Source organism: Alosa pseudoharengus, unplaced genomic scaffold (assembly GCF_046254945.1).
Source record: "Alosa pseudoharengus isolate Yale_2024_CS ecotype anadromous, Long Island Sound unplaced genomic scaffold, YU_APseudo_1.1 YU_APseudo_1.1_scf_10, whole genome shotgun sequence".
NCBI classification, from domain to species: domain Eukaryota; kingdom Metazoa; phylum Chordata; class Actinopteri; order Clupeiformes; family Clupeidae; genus Alosa; species Alosa pseudoharengus.
In genome coordinates, this window is record NW_027468565.1 from 24,308,135 (window position 1) to 24,323,134 (window position 15,000).

At 43.0% G+C, this 15,000-nt stretch overlaps 4 protein-coding genes across 4 annotated transcripts in view; all 4 read right to left on the reverse strand.

Moving 5' to 3' along the window:
* LOC143104283 (unconventional myosin-Va-like) overlaps nt 1-798 on the reverse strand; it is a 35,426-nt gene extending 34,628 nt beyond the window's left edge. Inside the window, exon 1 of the mRNA XM_076268282.1 lies at nt 616-798. Coding sequence (XP_076124397.1) covers nt 616-642 — 27 coding nt within the window. The 5' untranslated portion in view covers nt 643-798. The remainder of the gene's footprint in view (nt 1-615) is intronic.
* An 864-nt stretch (nt 799-1,662) lies between these two features.
* On the reverse strand, nt 1,663-4,314 carry LOC143104406 (cAMP-regulated phosphoprotein 19-B-like). Its single transcript, XM_076268461.1, has 3 exons — nt 4,158-4,314; nt 2,755-2,877; nt 1,663-2,658 (listed from the first exon to the last, which is right to left on the reverse strand). Exons 1-3 carry the CDS (start codon nt 4,215-4,217, stop codon nt 2,488-2,490), a joined length of 354 nt encoding a protein of 117 aa, XP_076124576.1. The 5' UTR covers nt 4,218-4,314; the 3' UTR covers nt 1,663-2,487.
* Nucleotides 4,315-4,942: 628 nt separating this feature from the next.
* rsl24d1 (ribosomal L24 domain containing 1) lies at nt 4,943-7,135 on the reverse strand. The gene is made up of 6 exons (XM_076268450.1): nt 6,978-7,135; nt 6,452-6,565; nt 6,289-6,361; nt 6,134-6,197; nt 5,903-5,988; nt 4,943-5,397 (listed from the first exon to the last, which is right to left on the reverse strand). The coding sequence occupies exons 1-6, from the start codon at nt 7,056-7,058 to the stop codon at nt 5,327-5,329; spliced, it is 489 nt and encodes a 162-aa protein (XP_076124565.1). The 5' UTR covers nt 7,059-7,135; the 3' UTR covers nt 4,943-5,326.
* Nucleotides 7,136-13,595: 6,460 nt separating this feature from the next.
* prtgb (protogenin homolog b (Gallus gallus)) overlaps nt 13,596-15,000 on the reverse strand; it is a 20,287-nt gene continuing 18,882 nt past the window's right edge. The window contains exons 17-19 of the mRNA XM_076298807.1: nt 14,891-15,000; nt 14,584-14,700; nt 13,596-14,183 (exon numbers count right to left, since the gene is read on the reverse strand). The exon at nt 14,891-15,000 is cut by the window's right edge and continues 17 nt beyond it. Coding sequence (XP_076154922.1) covers nt 13,596-14,183; nt 14,584-14,700; nt 14,891-15,000 — 815 coding nt within the window. The remainder of the gene's footprint in view (nt 14,184-14,583; nt 14,701-14,890) is intronic.

The following is a 15,000-nucleotide window of genomic DNA, read 5'->3' on the forward strand; positions in this document are numbered from 1 at the left end:
CTGTCTATACAGCTAGTCCTCGCCATTACAAGCGAACTGGGTGAAATCCCGGATAATGCAGCCTGGCCATACTGAAAACTAGTGACCTGCTTGAAACTGAGAATCTCCGTGCTTATCTGACTGATGAGCTCAGCGATATTGACACTAAAACGACAATTTCAGCAATAATTCCGTGCCATGTGCCATATGTCAGCATGAGTGGAACAAAGCTCTTCTATGATTACAGCTATTTAGCGTTTCCCCTCGTGTTGATAACCCAACTCCACATATTTGATCACGGTGCGTGTGTGACAACCAGATCACCAGCAAAGAGAAACATAGTAACGGAAGTTATAATGCAAAGCCGTTACTCTCCCAACATGTGAAACTGCCCAACTATAGTGTGGGGTTAACCGACACAAAACATGGATAATGACAATATTAAAAGTAGTTAACAGCATTGAGCTACACTTTTGGTAGTGTACTCCATAACTAAATGTTAGCGACTGGTCGGAAACATGTAGGTTGATGTTTGTTTACTTTCCAAGGTAAGGCAATTGAACAATCATTAGTGTTACTCATTAAAATATGCCGTAACTTTCACAATGCTACTATGAACCACAGAACATAGCCTACCTTTGAGTAAAGTTCCGAAGCTGCCATGTCACTTTTTCTGTAGGCTACCAATACAAGTAACTAAGTCACTGTCTTTAAATCGACAGTTATATTTTAAAAAGACTACATGAATAAATACGTAATTCTGTGAACCGTTTAGGGCTGAGGGACAAGGCGTGAGCATATGCGTCTTCCTTGAAGACGTCTCTGCGCATTGTGGGAGTGCCAAGAGATAAATTGATTGAACGTTAGACAAGCCATGGCCACGCGTGAATGAACTAACCTGATGACTGAAAAGCGTCTCCCGGTGGAGGAAATATGAACTTAAAAGGTATGTCAGCTGGTCTACAAATCCACTTCCTGCAATGACAATCACCATGCAACCTCAGTCAAGTTGTAGTCTTGTCATCTTAATAATGCTTCAAAGATAGTTTGTACCGATACTTGAAGGACTTCAAGCTTGCACTTTAATAGGTCTCTTATACCGTTATAGTTTGTATGTTTTTTTTTATTATGAAAAAGTTTCATATTTTCATTGTTGATATCATTAGTTATTATTATGCTCAATGTAGGCTTTTTAACTATCATTGTAATACTGTATGTGGCTTTGCCCAATACCATAAATATACCCATGGTGCCAGTGGTTAGGGTACTTTAAGCAAGGAGCTTTGGAAATGTCTTTAGGCATAACGGGACAGCTGTATGCCACCAGAGCTAAACCTGCCCTGCAAAATATTCCATTCTAATGCAAAGCGGAATTACTTATTCAAAAAGGTATATTAAAACATATACATAACATAAAATGAAAATACAGATGATTTGACATTTGAGGAGCAGAACAATGAAAGGATGTCTGAGCAGGTCACTGTTGACTGTTCAGATGATGCTTTAATCACACTTTCTATTCAGTTTCATATATAGCATAGTCCCACATGGCACAAGTTCATCACTTCTTAAACAGGATACATTAAGCTTTCTGCTGATGACAGCAGTATCACTCAAGCAGTTGTCATTAAGCCTGAAGTCAAACGTTTTAATTACTTAAATGACGCTGAACAAATGATGGAGTATAGTGCAAAAACTATTTTATTTACAAAAACATTGGCACAAATGTGACAGTAAATGCATGTGCACACCTCTGAGTTCATTCTCTAACAAGTTTCCAGGCAACCGAAAGGAACTGGCGCTGTTTTCAGTTGAAGCACAGCGTAGTGGACACACTCCGGATCGGACGCACAGAGGGACAAATATTGCCCAAGATACCGCAGGCGGTGATGGTTTAAGGCCATTTCTAGGTGGAGTGACTGGAGAGGGAGAGAGCAGGCTCAGAGTGCCTGTGGGCTTCAGTATAAACACTCCCAGGTGGAGATGGAAAGGGAACCGACACCTCACAGCATCAGTCAGAGATGGGAAAGGAACTGACACCTCACAGCAGTCGGATAGGCGGACACGTGCGCAGAGGATCCGTGAGATACGACCAGGTAGAAGTCTCATAATGCAGACGACATCTTCAGGAATTAGCCTACAACTGTAAAACACTAAACATACAGAGCCTTCATTCTTGCCTTCATTCTATCATAACAAAATATGATACAAACACCTCACCGCCACATCTACAGTACAGAAGGCTCTTTTACAGCCGATTCATGCTGATAACAGATCATTCTCAAGCGGCGCTGGTCAACAGGACTGGGGGCACTGGTCACCACTGGTGGAGTTGGTCTGCTTCCCCACAGCTCAGAGCACTTGTGCAGGAGAGGGGGAGGAAGCGGGGGGGGGGGGGACAGGAAGAAAGGAGGAGGAGAGACAGCAGAGTAAAGGGCGGAGGACGGGGAGAGGAGAAGAGAGGAAGAGAGGAAAAACAATGAGGCGCAGGTGTAATGGGAGCTGGTTTCAGCCAGCCAGCTTGCTGGCCATGAGGGAGGTCTTGCGCTGCGGGAGGTCCTGGGGGGTGGGGATATGTTCGCCAGTGATTTCCGCCTTCTCTGTGGTGGCCGCAGGGAGCTGCTTGTTCTTCATCTTGGCTTTGGCCATGTTGTAATCACCCGAGTCGAAATATTTTTGCTGTGAGGAGAAAATAAACACACCAGACATGAGAAAGGACAAACTGAATCATCACTGGCTGGTCTTGACTGACATCACTGTAGCCTAGCCACTTACGCCCTTCTGTAGCCGCTTGCGGAGCAGGTCAGAACCCCCCGGTTTGGCGCCCAAGTGGGGGTACCTGGCCTTCAGCTTGGCCTCCTCCGTCTTCTCTGGACTCGCTACCGTATCGTCCATTTCCTGAAACACAGGTCAGAACATCAGCACCAGAGCCATCATTAGTCCACCACCAGACCATCAGGGTCACGGAGAGAGCAGCAACTTGGTTCCTGACAGGGCTGCTCATGCGCAGCCGGGACCTCTGGACTGAATTCTGGGTGTCGACTTGATCTTCCTGTTCTACACTACACATATCACTGTTGTACCAAGTATCACAATATTTATTTACTTAACATTATTATTTACATTTTATATTGATACATGTATTTACTTCTGAAGTCCACAATATGGCATACAACTTCGTATGAGTCCATTTTGAATTATGGTAGAAATAAATCCTGATGTATGGCAGAGTCGAATGGCAATACTGACCATCAAAAAACAAAGAACTGCAATAATATTGTATAGTGGCCCAAATGTCGTGGTAGTATCATATAGTCATCTCTGTGGCAATTCTCAACCTATTGACAAAGGTCATACACACCGCTTAGACTGGTACTTTAACAACTTGGCTGAGCAGGCAAAAACAATAATCAACACAAATTGATATTCCGATTCTTCATCGATTTGCTACATTGACATGTAGCATTCTGATTCTTTGGCCATTTTTATTTTCTGCAGCGTAGGCCATGACATATATGAGACGTTAAATATTCTTTACAAATAAAACACTTTCCAAATAGGCTAATTGACAGAAACATTCGTCATGTGTGTTCAGCCCATAGACAGTAAAAGCCAGGTATTTCATGGATTGACCGCAACAAAAATACAAACGGGGTTGCCCTGGCATCCAACTAGCCTTAGCTGTAACGTTAGTGTCATTTTGCTCACATACAAAACCATGTTTCCATTCCACCTACATTTGCGGTGATCATCATGGGGCGAACGTAAGCAACCGTAATGGATTGACAAATAGAGTTCATTAACATTAATATACCAAAAGCTAAACTTATCAAACAATGATCAACAGATTTTATAGGATTGCTAAATTGCATAGCTTTGAGTTCTCCAGCGTTAACGTTAGCGTTACCTGATCAAAGCAACGGCAGCTAAACCTGATAAACGTGATGAACCTGATAAACGTTTTAAAATGGTAACGTTACCACAAAATGTATCTTGTCTTCATTTGAGACCTTTCGGGCTACTTGTCAAATCATCACTGCCACTGTCGACCATGCACTTTTGAACTTCGGGTGTCTAATCATAGCTAGCATGACAGCACTGACAAGCTAACATTTTCGTTAGCTAGTTAGCTCGCTAGATTGATATTCTTTTACATGAGTTTTCTGGTAAGCTCTAACCTGCTGTTCCTCCGTAGTTACTTCTTCGGTTGCTTTAACTTCTTCAGCTTCTGTGGACATCTTAACTACACGTATAAACAGAAGCAGCACTAAAATACAACAAAGCGGGACTGATGTCACCTCGCAGCACACACTGAATCCAGACTGAATCCCGCTATCCACGCCAATCAGTCAATGCATTGCATTTTACGCGTACCAATGGCCGCCCATTTTCTACGTCATGACGTTTCATCGTAGAGGAAGTCTGTTCGAAACAGACGCCTTAAGGCCGTATGCTATGCTACACTATTCCTGTAAACATTGTTTAAAGCATTATAATAAACAAGAGCTATAAATTGATAGCCCGCGTGGTGCGGGCAAGATAGTGTTCGGGGAGCTCTGGCACTAGTATCCCAATAGAATATTCAGATCAAACGTAAACTCAGCTGTGCGTTTCAACAGCATGTCCTGCAGCTATTTACAACTAAAACCATGGCTTCTCTGAACTTAAATTTCAGTTATACCCCTTGCAGCTCATCCTGGGTGATAGCAACTACCTCTGTGGGAAATGGCTTGCTAGTGCCAAATATTTGGTCAGATACTTTGGCTATAGCCTAGAAATCTAGACGCACCCTAGCGGCAGCAAATGACATTTACTACATACATTGCTAGTCTAGCAACTCTCCATTGGCTTGTGAGCTCGAAAAATCAAACTTCTATCAGGCCAATCAAATCGTGTATAGAGTCGTTAGGCGGGCTTAAAATAATGATTGATATGACAATATTATGAACGTATAACAACCATAAAGTGTGATGGCAAGACAGACCACAGCCATAATATTTATTTGTAAAAGAACATAGCACTTTCTTTTAAAGCAGAGATGTACTATTGTTAAATGATGCACACAAAACAAATGGACAGCAAATAGAATACCTCATTAAACCAACAGAAAGGTTACTGGAGACATTTCATCTCTAACTAATTAGAGCACAAGCAATTCTGTCTGTCCAAGATACTGTCTTCTCCCACTCTCAAGCATGAGAGAATGCTGAAGTTGTACATAGCGTGGTATATAGGGTACACAATATCACTCGCAAACACAGTCTCTCGAGTCTCAGATGGGCAATGCAGAGGGGCATCTGTACAGCCTGTAAAGCCAGGAGCATCCCAGTACCAAAACATTTCCTCCTCAGTCATCATCCATTTCCACGTCTTCTTGCAATTTCTGAACCATCTTGTCTTCCATTGCCTTGGCTTTTCCTATGGAAGAAAACAGCAGAATTCAATGAAAATTCAATGAACACAATAGCGAAAAACGTAAACAAGGACCTACATGTACAGAAATGCCCCAAAATACCACAGTGCTGTGACCATTAAATACATGTAAATTGCACTTGGTGATCACTTCAACATTCCCTTTCCAAGTTATCAATTTCCTTTTTCCGGCTGGCACTGCACAGCTTTGGAAGAAAATCAACTTCCTTGATAGAGTATGACAGTAAAGTAGCACAATGTAGTAATTCTCCTTTTCATTTCCCTAACTTTCATTAAAACCAATGAAAGGGGTTGTGCTCCTAGCCACAACAAAAGCGTTACATAGTGCAATACCAGGCATTCTTGGCACACATCAGCAATGTCTGAGATTCATTCTCCGTATTATTCAATGTGGCATCAAAATGTTTGAAGACATTAGGTTAAGGTTTAATAACCACATCATGTTGCTTTAAAACTAGGTTGACCCCATTACAAGACAGGTTACACATACCGGCATGTGGGGCTTTGATAAGGTGGATGTTTTTCTTGACTTCCTGGATATCCATTTCCTTCTCCAGCACCTTCCCCTTCTTCAGTCTGTATTCAAAATAATTCACTCGAATTAACATGCCATTGAGCCATTTCCTTTTAACAAGAACTATCCATATCCACACTTGAGCAGATACAGAGTGCTCATGGGTATCAGTGAATCAGCTGTGTGACATTCCAAGCCTACACTCACCTGTTTATGATGAAGCGGGCCTGTCGTTTGCGTTTGATGTCTTCCACCTTCTTCATTGCTTCCACTGTAGGAAAGGAGTTAATTATACAATCAGGTCAATGAATTTGAGAAGGTATTAAGTCATAATGGAAATGAACACAAATAAAGGCAATTACCCGTCTTGTTCCAGAGTTCCCTCTTATATTTCACAGGCATATTTCTGCGCTTCTCAAACTCCAGTGCGTTATCCTGTTATGGAACAAAACATGTTGTTAGAACAACTGGGCTGAAATATCTGCCCACTGTTGACCATCTTAACTGTCAAGTAACGTTACTCACCACTGTCAACTCTTTACCAGACGCTTTTCTGAAAGCTTTGGTCCACCTGGTCTTTCTTGGATTGCGCTTCTTCTTAAAGCTCTTGTGACATTTTGATTTACAAAATCGAAACACCTGACGATAAAAAAAACAACGGTACATTAAGAGGTTAGGCCCACGGTTTCCAGTTAACATCAGTGTTTCATCTTATACAGGTTATGGTTTCATCATAGGGAATAACGTTACCTTCCTAACCATAGACATACAGTCTATGTTCCTAACAGTTGGTCTGAATTTATTGCACACAGACAGTCCCGAGTTCGATTTAAAATAAGTACTTTTACTGATCACAAAGTTAAGATTAATAAAGACAGTAGAAACATTGACTGTCAATCTTGATGGCAAGTCATCATTCACTTGCAAAATGCATACACGACGACATAAGTAAAAGCTAGCTTAACTCATTAGCCTGTAAGCTCGTGCCCACTCCCCACGTTGATCAAGTGATCAAGAGAAGCAACAAAAATGTATAGAATTAAAGAAATACCTTGCAGTCGTTCCGAACAAACATCATTCCATGGCCCGGGTAAACCGGTCCTGAACAAAAATAACACTTTTCAATACGCATTTTTTCGGATTACTGTCCGCGAAACAGCTCACGATGTTTATTCCTCCATGTGTCCCTCTGTTCCGGATGTGCGTCACAAAGTCATTTCCTCTTGTAAGACTGGTCCATGGAATGGTCTATACGAGTAATCACTGCCGCCTGTCGGTGTGGTAGTTTCCTGTGGATGATCTGCAACAATAGGGGAGTTCGACTTGCGGCAGATCTGTGCAGATCTGACTTGATGTGATGCATGCTGGGTTGAACACAATGCATACTGGGATGGACGCAATGCATACTGGTTAGACATTCTGTCCGACTTCTGTCAGCCGGGGAGGGACTTACCACCGTGACACCATGTCACATGGCCTTAAAATATCGCGGGAGTCTTAGCCTGCAGACAGATCTTGCAGTTGCCTTCCACGAGCTGCACGAGCTGAAACACGCCCTCATGACGTCAGTTCAAAGACGTGATAGGGCCATTTGGGAGGAATGTCCTCATGACGATTATGACTAGAGGCTCATGCTGCTTCCTTATGTTGGAATATGCGAAAATAAACAGAAATCGAAGGGATACCTTCTTATACGTGATTTCTGCAACAATGGTAGGCTAGCCTACTGAAAACGTTTGGATATTCTGTTATTTTCTGCTGTTGGCTAAATAGATAGACACACATATAGGGGAAACACTTGATATTGAATTTATGTGCTACAATGCAGGCCTGTTAACTGTATGACAACAGTGGTTTATTTAAACTACATCATAAGAATTTATTTCGTCAGTCATCATGCTCATTTTAATGAGTAAGAATGAAAGTTCTGCTGTGTTTATTGCAAACAACATTCCGCGATATCTCCCGCGATGTCTCCCGCGAGTCACGTCAGGCAGACTGTAGCCTTTCTGTCCGGGATGAGCTGCCCTCTGTTGTAGCTCCTCCCGGCTAGGCTCTGAAGATCACGTTTACGTAGTAAGCCAGACCAAGTCAGACTCAGCCGAAGTCAAACAAGCCTATTGAAAGTGCCAGGGCAGAGGCTCAGTGCCAGCCGGTGCCAGCAGAGAATAGGCGTGTTCGACTTCGACTGAGTCTGACTTGGTCTGGCTTTCTACGTAAACGTGATCTTTAGAGGCTAGCCGGGAGAACCTACAACAGAGGGCAGCTCATACCGGACAGACAGGCTACAGTCTACCTGACGTGACTCGCGGGAGACATCGAGGGAGATATCGCGAAATTTTGTTTGCAATAAACACAGCAGAACTTTCATTCTTACTCATTAAAATGAACATGATGACTGACGAAATAAATTCTTATGATGTAGTTTAAATAAACCACTGTTGTCATACAGTTAACAGGCCTGCATTGTAGCAAATAAATTCAATATCAAGTGTTTCCCCTATATGTGTGTCTATCTATTTGGCCAACAAGCAGAAAATAACAGAATATCCAAACGTTTTCAGTAGGCTTGCCTACCATTGTTGAAGAAATCACGTATAAGAAGGTATCCCTTCGATTTCTGTTTATTTTCGCATATTCCAACATAAGGAAGCAGCATGAGACTCCCGTCAAAATCGTCACGAGGACATTCCTCCCAAATGGCCCTATCACGTCTTTGAACTGACGTCATGAGGGCGTGTTTCAGCTCGTGCAGCTCGTGGAAGGCAACTGCAAGATCTGTCTGCAGATCATGTCTAATAAGTAGACAGGCTCTGCTACGGATCTAAAGAGCAACGTCTTGCACAATAATTTGCACTAGTCATAATGACATTTGAGATATCTTCACCTTTCATTCTGCCTAGTCAAAACTGAATTAAAGATATCTGCAATTGTCATTTAAGATGTGTGACGAGTTGAATGTTGTTTTCAATGACGTGATGACAGATATCTGTAATTCAGTTTTGCCTAGTCAAAACTAAATTACAGATATCTCTACTGACGTTTCGACTATAGTCACAATTGCGTTACAGATATCTTGAATGACAATTCCAACTATCCAAAATGTAATTGCGACTAGTCAGAAAGACGTTGTTGATATCTACAATGTCAATTCCAGATAGTCAAACTTAGCGGGTAAATGTTAAAATCACTTGCCATAGTTTGCGTCTAACCAGAAGTGCAAAAAGAAAAGTGCAATGTGATATACAGATAAATAGCGCCATGTAGACAGTAGTAGGCCTACTGGTTTACAGAAGGTGGTTAGATAGATACTTTATTAATCCCCAAGGGGAAATTCAAGGAAAGCTAGCGTTTACAGTAATATAAGTTAAATATAAATATGTGTATTAGAAGTAACATTATAAGAGTAGCAAGAATAATAAAGATATATGCAGTGTATTAACAGAATATATAATAAGAAAAACATAAATATGGATATTCAGTATGAACTGCAAAGACAGATATGTACAGTATGTACAGTTATGTGCAGTGTGGTAACAGTACCATTGTAGTGCAGACACAGTAACATTATAAGAGTAGTAAAAATAAGAGTATGTGGTGAATAGTATGAAGAGCTATGAATATAGCTATGTATGGCCACACTATGGGTGGGATAGGGTAGTGCTATTGTCTGGGGGGAGGACTCTGTTGAGGGGCAAACATTTCCACAAAATGTTTGTCCCGGTCAAGGTTGCCATGGTCATGGACACCATGTCGGAGGCAGAGCAGTTGCCATACCATACTGTGACACAGTTGGTAAGTTCTTAGACTGTACAAACAAGGGAGTTCTGGGAGTTCAAGGGAGTTCTGCTTAGATGACCTACCTGTGTTTTGTTCAGTTACAGTTTACTTGACAGTGTCTACATAAGAGTGACATGACACTGTCATGAACATGTCATAAACAAGTCATAAATGTTTATGACATAACGCTTCTGTTATTAAGTGACATTCGGTTTTTGTCATAACAAGTTAAAGTTAGAGTTAGGGTTAGGGTTACAGTAGGTTTCATGTGTCATGACGGTGCCATGTGTTCACGACAGTGTCATGTCACTCTTATGTCGATACTGTCAAGTAAAGTGTAACCTTTTGTTCTAATAATGAGTCCACACTGCAGTGTCGGAAGGATGCTTAAGCAATATGGAACGAGTGAGTGGGTTGGTAAAGGATTTCCCCTTGGCTGTCTCCTGAACATTTGTTTAGCATGGGCTTCATGTGATAAATGTTCTTCATATGCCTTCATGTTAACTAAATATCTTCTGCTGAAACTATTTATTCTCTCTGGATAGAAGAGATAAAGAGAATTTGAGAATGTGACCATATTCATCTGATCATGATTCATCACTACTGTTTCTTCAGTCATTTACCAACACCAATCCTAAAAAAACCTAATCCTAACCCAACACCAATTCTCCAGGCCCTAACCCTAACCCAACACCAATCCTCCAGGCCTTAAACCTAACCTTCGTCTCAGTTCAGCATTAATCATTCTCTCTCAGACTTGCATCAATGGCAATTAAAAGAAAGGATAGACGGACATTGTAGGTTTGTTCTATTTTCTGTTTCTAAGGTGATAAATTAGTCGTTATTACTGGCCTACATTTTTTTTTTAAATGCCAGCATGTCCTATATATTTCCATATGAAGGGCAGTAGCTTACAGATCACTGACTTCATTTCTCCAAATCAAACATATAACCATGCTATTGCTTTAAATCTAAAGGCAAAACAGCTGTACTGTAATGTACTGAAGAGTGTGTGAGACTGGCCGTCTGCTGTTGGTCATAGCAGATGGAAATTAGAGATGCCTGCGCTGACACAGTGGCACAGTGGCAGGACACAAAGACTTCCATTCATATTTGAATTCATATTTTAATTAAGTTGTGCAATGCTCTGAACATATTTCTGATACAACAACTTCATATACAATACACCAATGCATCAATTGTGTAAATTCTTGCTTAGAAAAATTGGTTTGTGGAGAAATGCTTTCAGACAAAATACAGGAAAACAAACAAGAGACACAAGCAATCGTGAACAGTAACAATGACAGGAGACCACGCCGCGCTGCAGTCTTAAATAATAACAGTGATAGGAGTGCTGTTTGCCCCTTTCAAGAGCTGGGGGCCCTAGGGCCCAAACTGCCCCGGGGCCCTCAGCAGGGGCAAACAGCACTGGAGGAAACCAAGCGAGGCATTTCATATCATGGAGAAAACCACACTCAAATGTATGAAATAAAAATGCAAAAATGAACAGAAAAAGGGTTCACCGATCGGAACCTGGTACTGCATTCCATTTGTACATTCATATTTCATGATTTTGGCAACAGAACTCTTTGGGCAACATATGATCAGAAACACTTTTCAAAAACAAATACAATTTAGCAGTCAAAAACGTTCTTAGATATAGATATGTGAAAATGTTCTAAGCCAAATGAATACACACAACACGTTGTGGCGACCACTGAATCTTTGGTATAGATTATGGTGTCTCTAAAAGTGTATATAAAACTGATTTTGCTGCACTGCACACCAAAGGTCGCCTGGATCCTCTGCAAACCAAACGGACACACTGCTGTAAGGAAGCACAAGAAAATACTGCAAAGATGCTTCCTTCCAGCAGAGCCAGGTGACATGACTGTAAGTGTTGCTGTTTTTCCTGTGATCGTCATTATTTTATCTATTACACAGATGAGTGGACACAATTACTCTGCATGATTGACACTCCCTCATTGTGTCTCTCAAAGGATTATCATCAAGGGAAGCCCAACCTCTGGCGTAGCAGTAGGCAGCTCTTTGGATGGTAGCATCTGTCACCACTAGTTTCTACAATCTAAAACACTAGGCAAAGAAATGAAACAGGACTCAGCCCTCAGGCCTGGCCCTAAAGGAAGTCGTAACTTCAGGAGGTCTACCGCTTCCTCTGGCACTTTCACGTACACACAAATATAGATATCTCTTTGGAGGGAACAGTTTTTTTGGCATATTCTACATCAGAGTAGCTTCTTGTCATTCATTCTTTGGATTCAGAGTTATTTAAATCAAATAACACGACCTTCAACAGTAAGGCCTTCATTTAAAGCTTTAAAAGATCGATGAACTGAAAACCTCAGAACATCTATTTTTGGTTGTTTTTGAAGAAGATGAAAGTAAAATAAGGAAAAGATCACCAAATTATACGATAACTGAAACCTTCCACTTAAAAGATACATATTGTTCAAAACAATGGACAACAATACAAATACAAAATATTTATCAATAATGAAATTCACATCAAATCCTCAAAATAATAGATGAAGCCAAAATGAGGGTCTGAATGACTCCAGGCACCCTTTATAAAAAAAAAACACACAACCTTCTATTAGAAGGAGCGTGCACACAGTGTCAACAGAAAGCACTACATGAGACTTGATAAAACAAGCCCCAACCAACATAATCACACAAACAAACAGAACTGGATCTCCCATACAGAGAAAAAAAACATGTCTCTGTAGTTCACAAGTTACAAATAAAACAAATGAAACATTTAAAAAAAATTAAATAAAAACAAACCATAAACTGTAGTCAACAGAAAATGGCACGTTATTAGTTATATGCTCAAATACGACTTTGGTTAGGCAATCAAACATTCCTTAAAATGATGCCAGTAACCAATGTAGCAATGAAAACACAAATGAATACTGCTGATGATCCCACACCACATACACCACCTAACAAATATCATAGCTTCATTTGTTTCCATGGTAACCTGAGGTAGACATTCAGCAGGTAGGGGCTAATAGGCCTCCCGGCCCCGTTCATAAACTCTGTAAAAGCACACATCATAAAGCTTCACATTTGTGACATTCTTTGGAGACATTCATTTTTGGTGAAACGTATAAAACACACACTCCAGGCTAGTCCCTCCGATCCGCGTTACGTCGTGGTGTGGACTGAGCACTGTGCTCCGAGGCTGTCCAGTGACAGAGCGTCCACAACCAGGCACGCATCTGGTGGAGAGGACAGGCTTGCAAACACACACTTTCAACTTTAAAAAAAACTCTGCTGTGAGACAAACTCATCCAAAGGCCTTCTGTAGTGGACGACTGCACATCATGATTTCTCTAAACTCCACCTCCCGGTCATCTGCTGGGCAACATTCAGCAGCAGCAGCAGGACGCAGAGCCAAGAGTTTAGCGTGTGCTCTTTTTCTTGAACACTTGAGGCAGAGGTAGAGGAGGAGGAGGAGGAGGACGAAAGGGAGGAAAAGGAGGAAGAGAGGGAGGAGGAAGAGGAGCAGAAGGAGATTAGGCGAGTGTAGGGAGGAAGAGAAGTGTAGAGGTAGAGGAGGAGGAGGAAGAGGAGGAGATTAGGCGAGTGTAGGGAGGAAGAGAAGTGTAGAGGTAGAGGAGGAGGAGGAAGAGGAGGAGATTAGGCGAGTGTGGGGAGGAAGAGGAGGAGAGGCAGAGAGACGAAGGCACCCCATGAGGTGAAATAAAGTGGACTGACCCCTGGGGAGGGTCTAAAGCTACATGAACCCACCACCCACTAACGAGTGGCCATTTCCTGAGGTTAGATTGAGCCCAGCAGGGGCTAGCAGCACTGTGGAAGACTGCCCCTTGCAGTCTTAGAGTGGACCACAGCGCCATCTGCAGGGCTAGCAGTGCTGGGGAGGAGTCGAGGGAGGGGGGCCGTGGCAGGAGCTCCCTGCATGCACCACCACTGCCCTCTGCTGGAAGACTGTGGAGGCGCAGCTAATCCCCTCAGTGCTGTCCATAGACACGGTACAGCACATCTCCTTCGACACACACACGCCAGACATCTCCTCCGACACACACATGCCAGACATCTCTTCCGACAAAGACTCGCCAGACAACTCTTTTGACAAAGACTCGCCAGACAACTCTTCCGACAAAGACTCGCCAGACATCTCTTCCGACAAAGACTCGCCAGACAACTCCTCCGACACACACACGCCAGACATCTCCTCCGTCAGACACTCCTGTTGTTCTTGCGCCCCTGGGCCTGGCGGTGAGGTGTCGGCCGACTCGCTGCTCTCCTCGTGGGAGTAGTGTCCGGAGTCTCCAGTCTCGCGGCTGCCGTCACTGGTGTGCGAGCTCTCGGAGTCTCCCAGCGGGCCACAGGACAGGCGTAGACACACAGGCTGCTGATTGGCCACCGTCAGCTCCTCCTCGTACCTCAACAAGGTTGTCCCTGCCTTGTACACACACCCACGCGTGTGAGGCTGCAGGAGGAGAGGAGGAGAAGAGAAGGTGAGGAGGAGGAGAGAAGGAGAAGAGGGAGGGGAGAGAGGTTCAGACAGAAGGGTTTGCGGGGGGCAGAAGGGATTGTTCCTTCTCAGCATTACTACAGGACAAACATTAGCAGCATTGTAGAGCCTGGTCTGGTGGTCTGATGTGCTGGTGTAGCTGTACTCTATGGCCTGGTCTGGTGGTGAGGTGCTGGTGTACTCTATGGCCTGGTCTTATGTGCTGGTGTACTCTATGGCCTGGTCTGGTGGTGAGGTGCTGGTGTACTCTATGGCCTGGTCTGGTGGTGAGGTGCTGTTGTACTCTATGGCCTGGTCTGGTGGTGAGGTGCTGTTGTACTCTATGGCCTGGTCTGGTGGTGAGGTGCTGGTGTACCTTCTCCTTCATGGATCGATGATTCTGTTCTTTAATGATGAAGCTCCACTTCCTGCCCTTGCTCTGACCCACAGTGATGACCGGACCCGCTGCGTTTATCACCAGATTAGTCCCCCCCTTGAGAACACCACACACACACACACACACACACACACACACACACACACACACACACACACACACACACACACACACACACACAGTCACCAGCTCAGAGTTAAATATGGGCTGCTTTGCACTCAAACAACCCTTAGACAACACACAACATATCTCTGATCCACTTCTTTAGTTCTAGTTCCAGTTCTACCTTTGAGTCGATGAAATGGTTCCCCATTATAGGGACCAGAACCTCCGCACTCTCTGGCTGTCCATCAGCAGGTGAGATCACAGTGTCTCCAGAGTGCCGCCTTGCAGGTT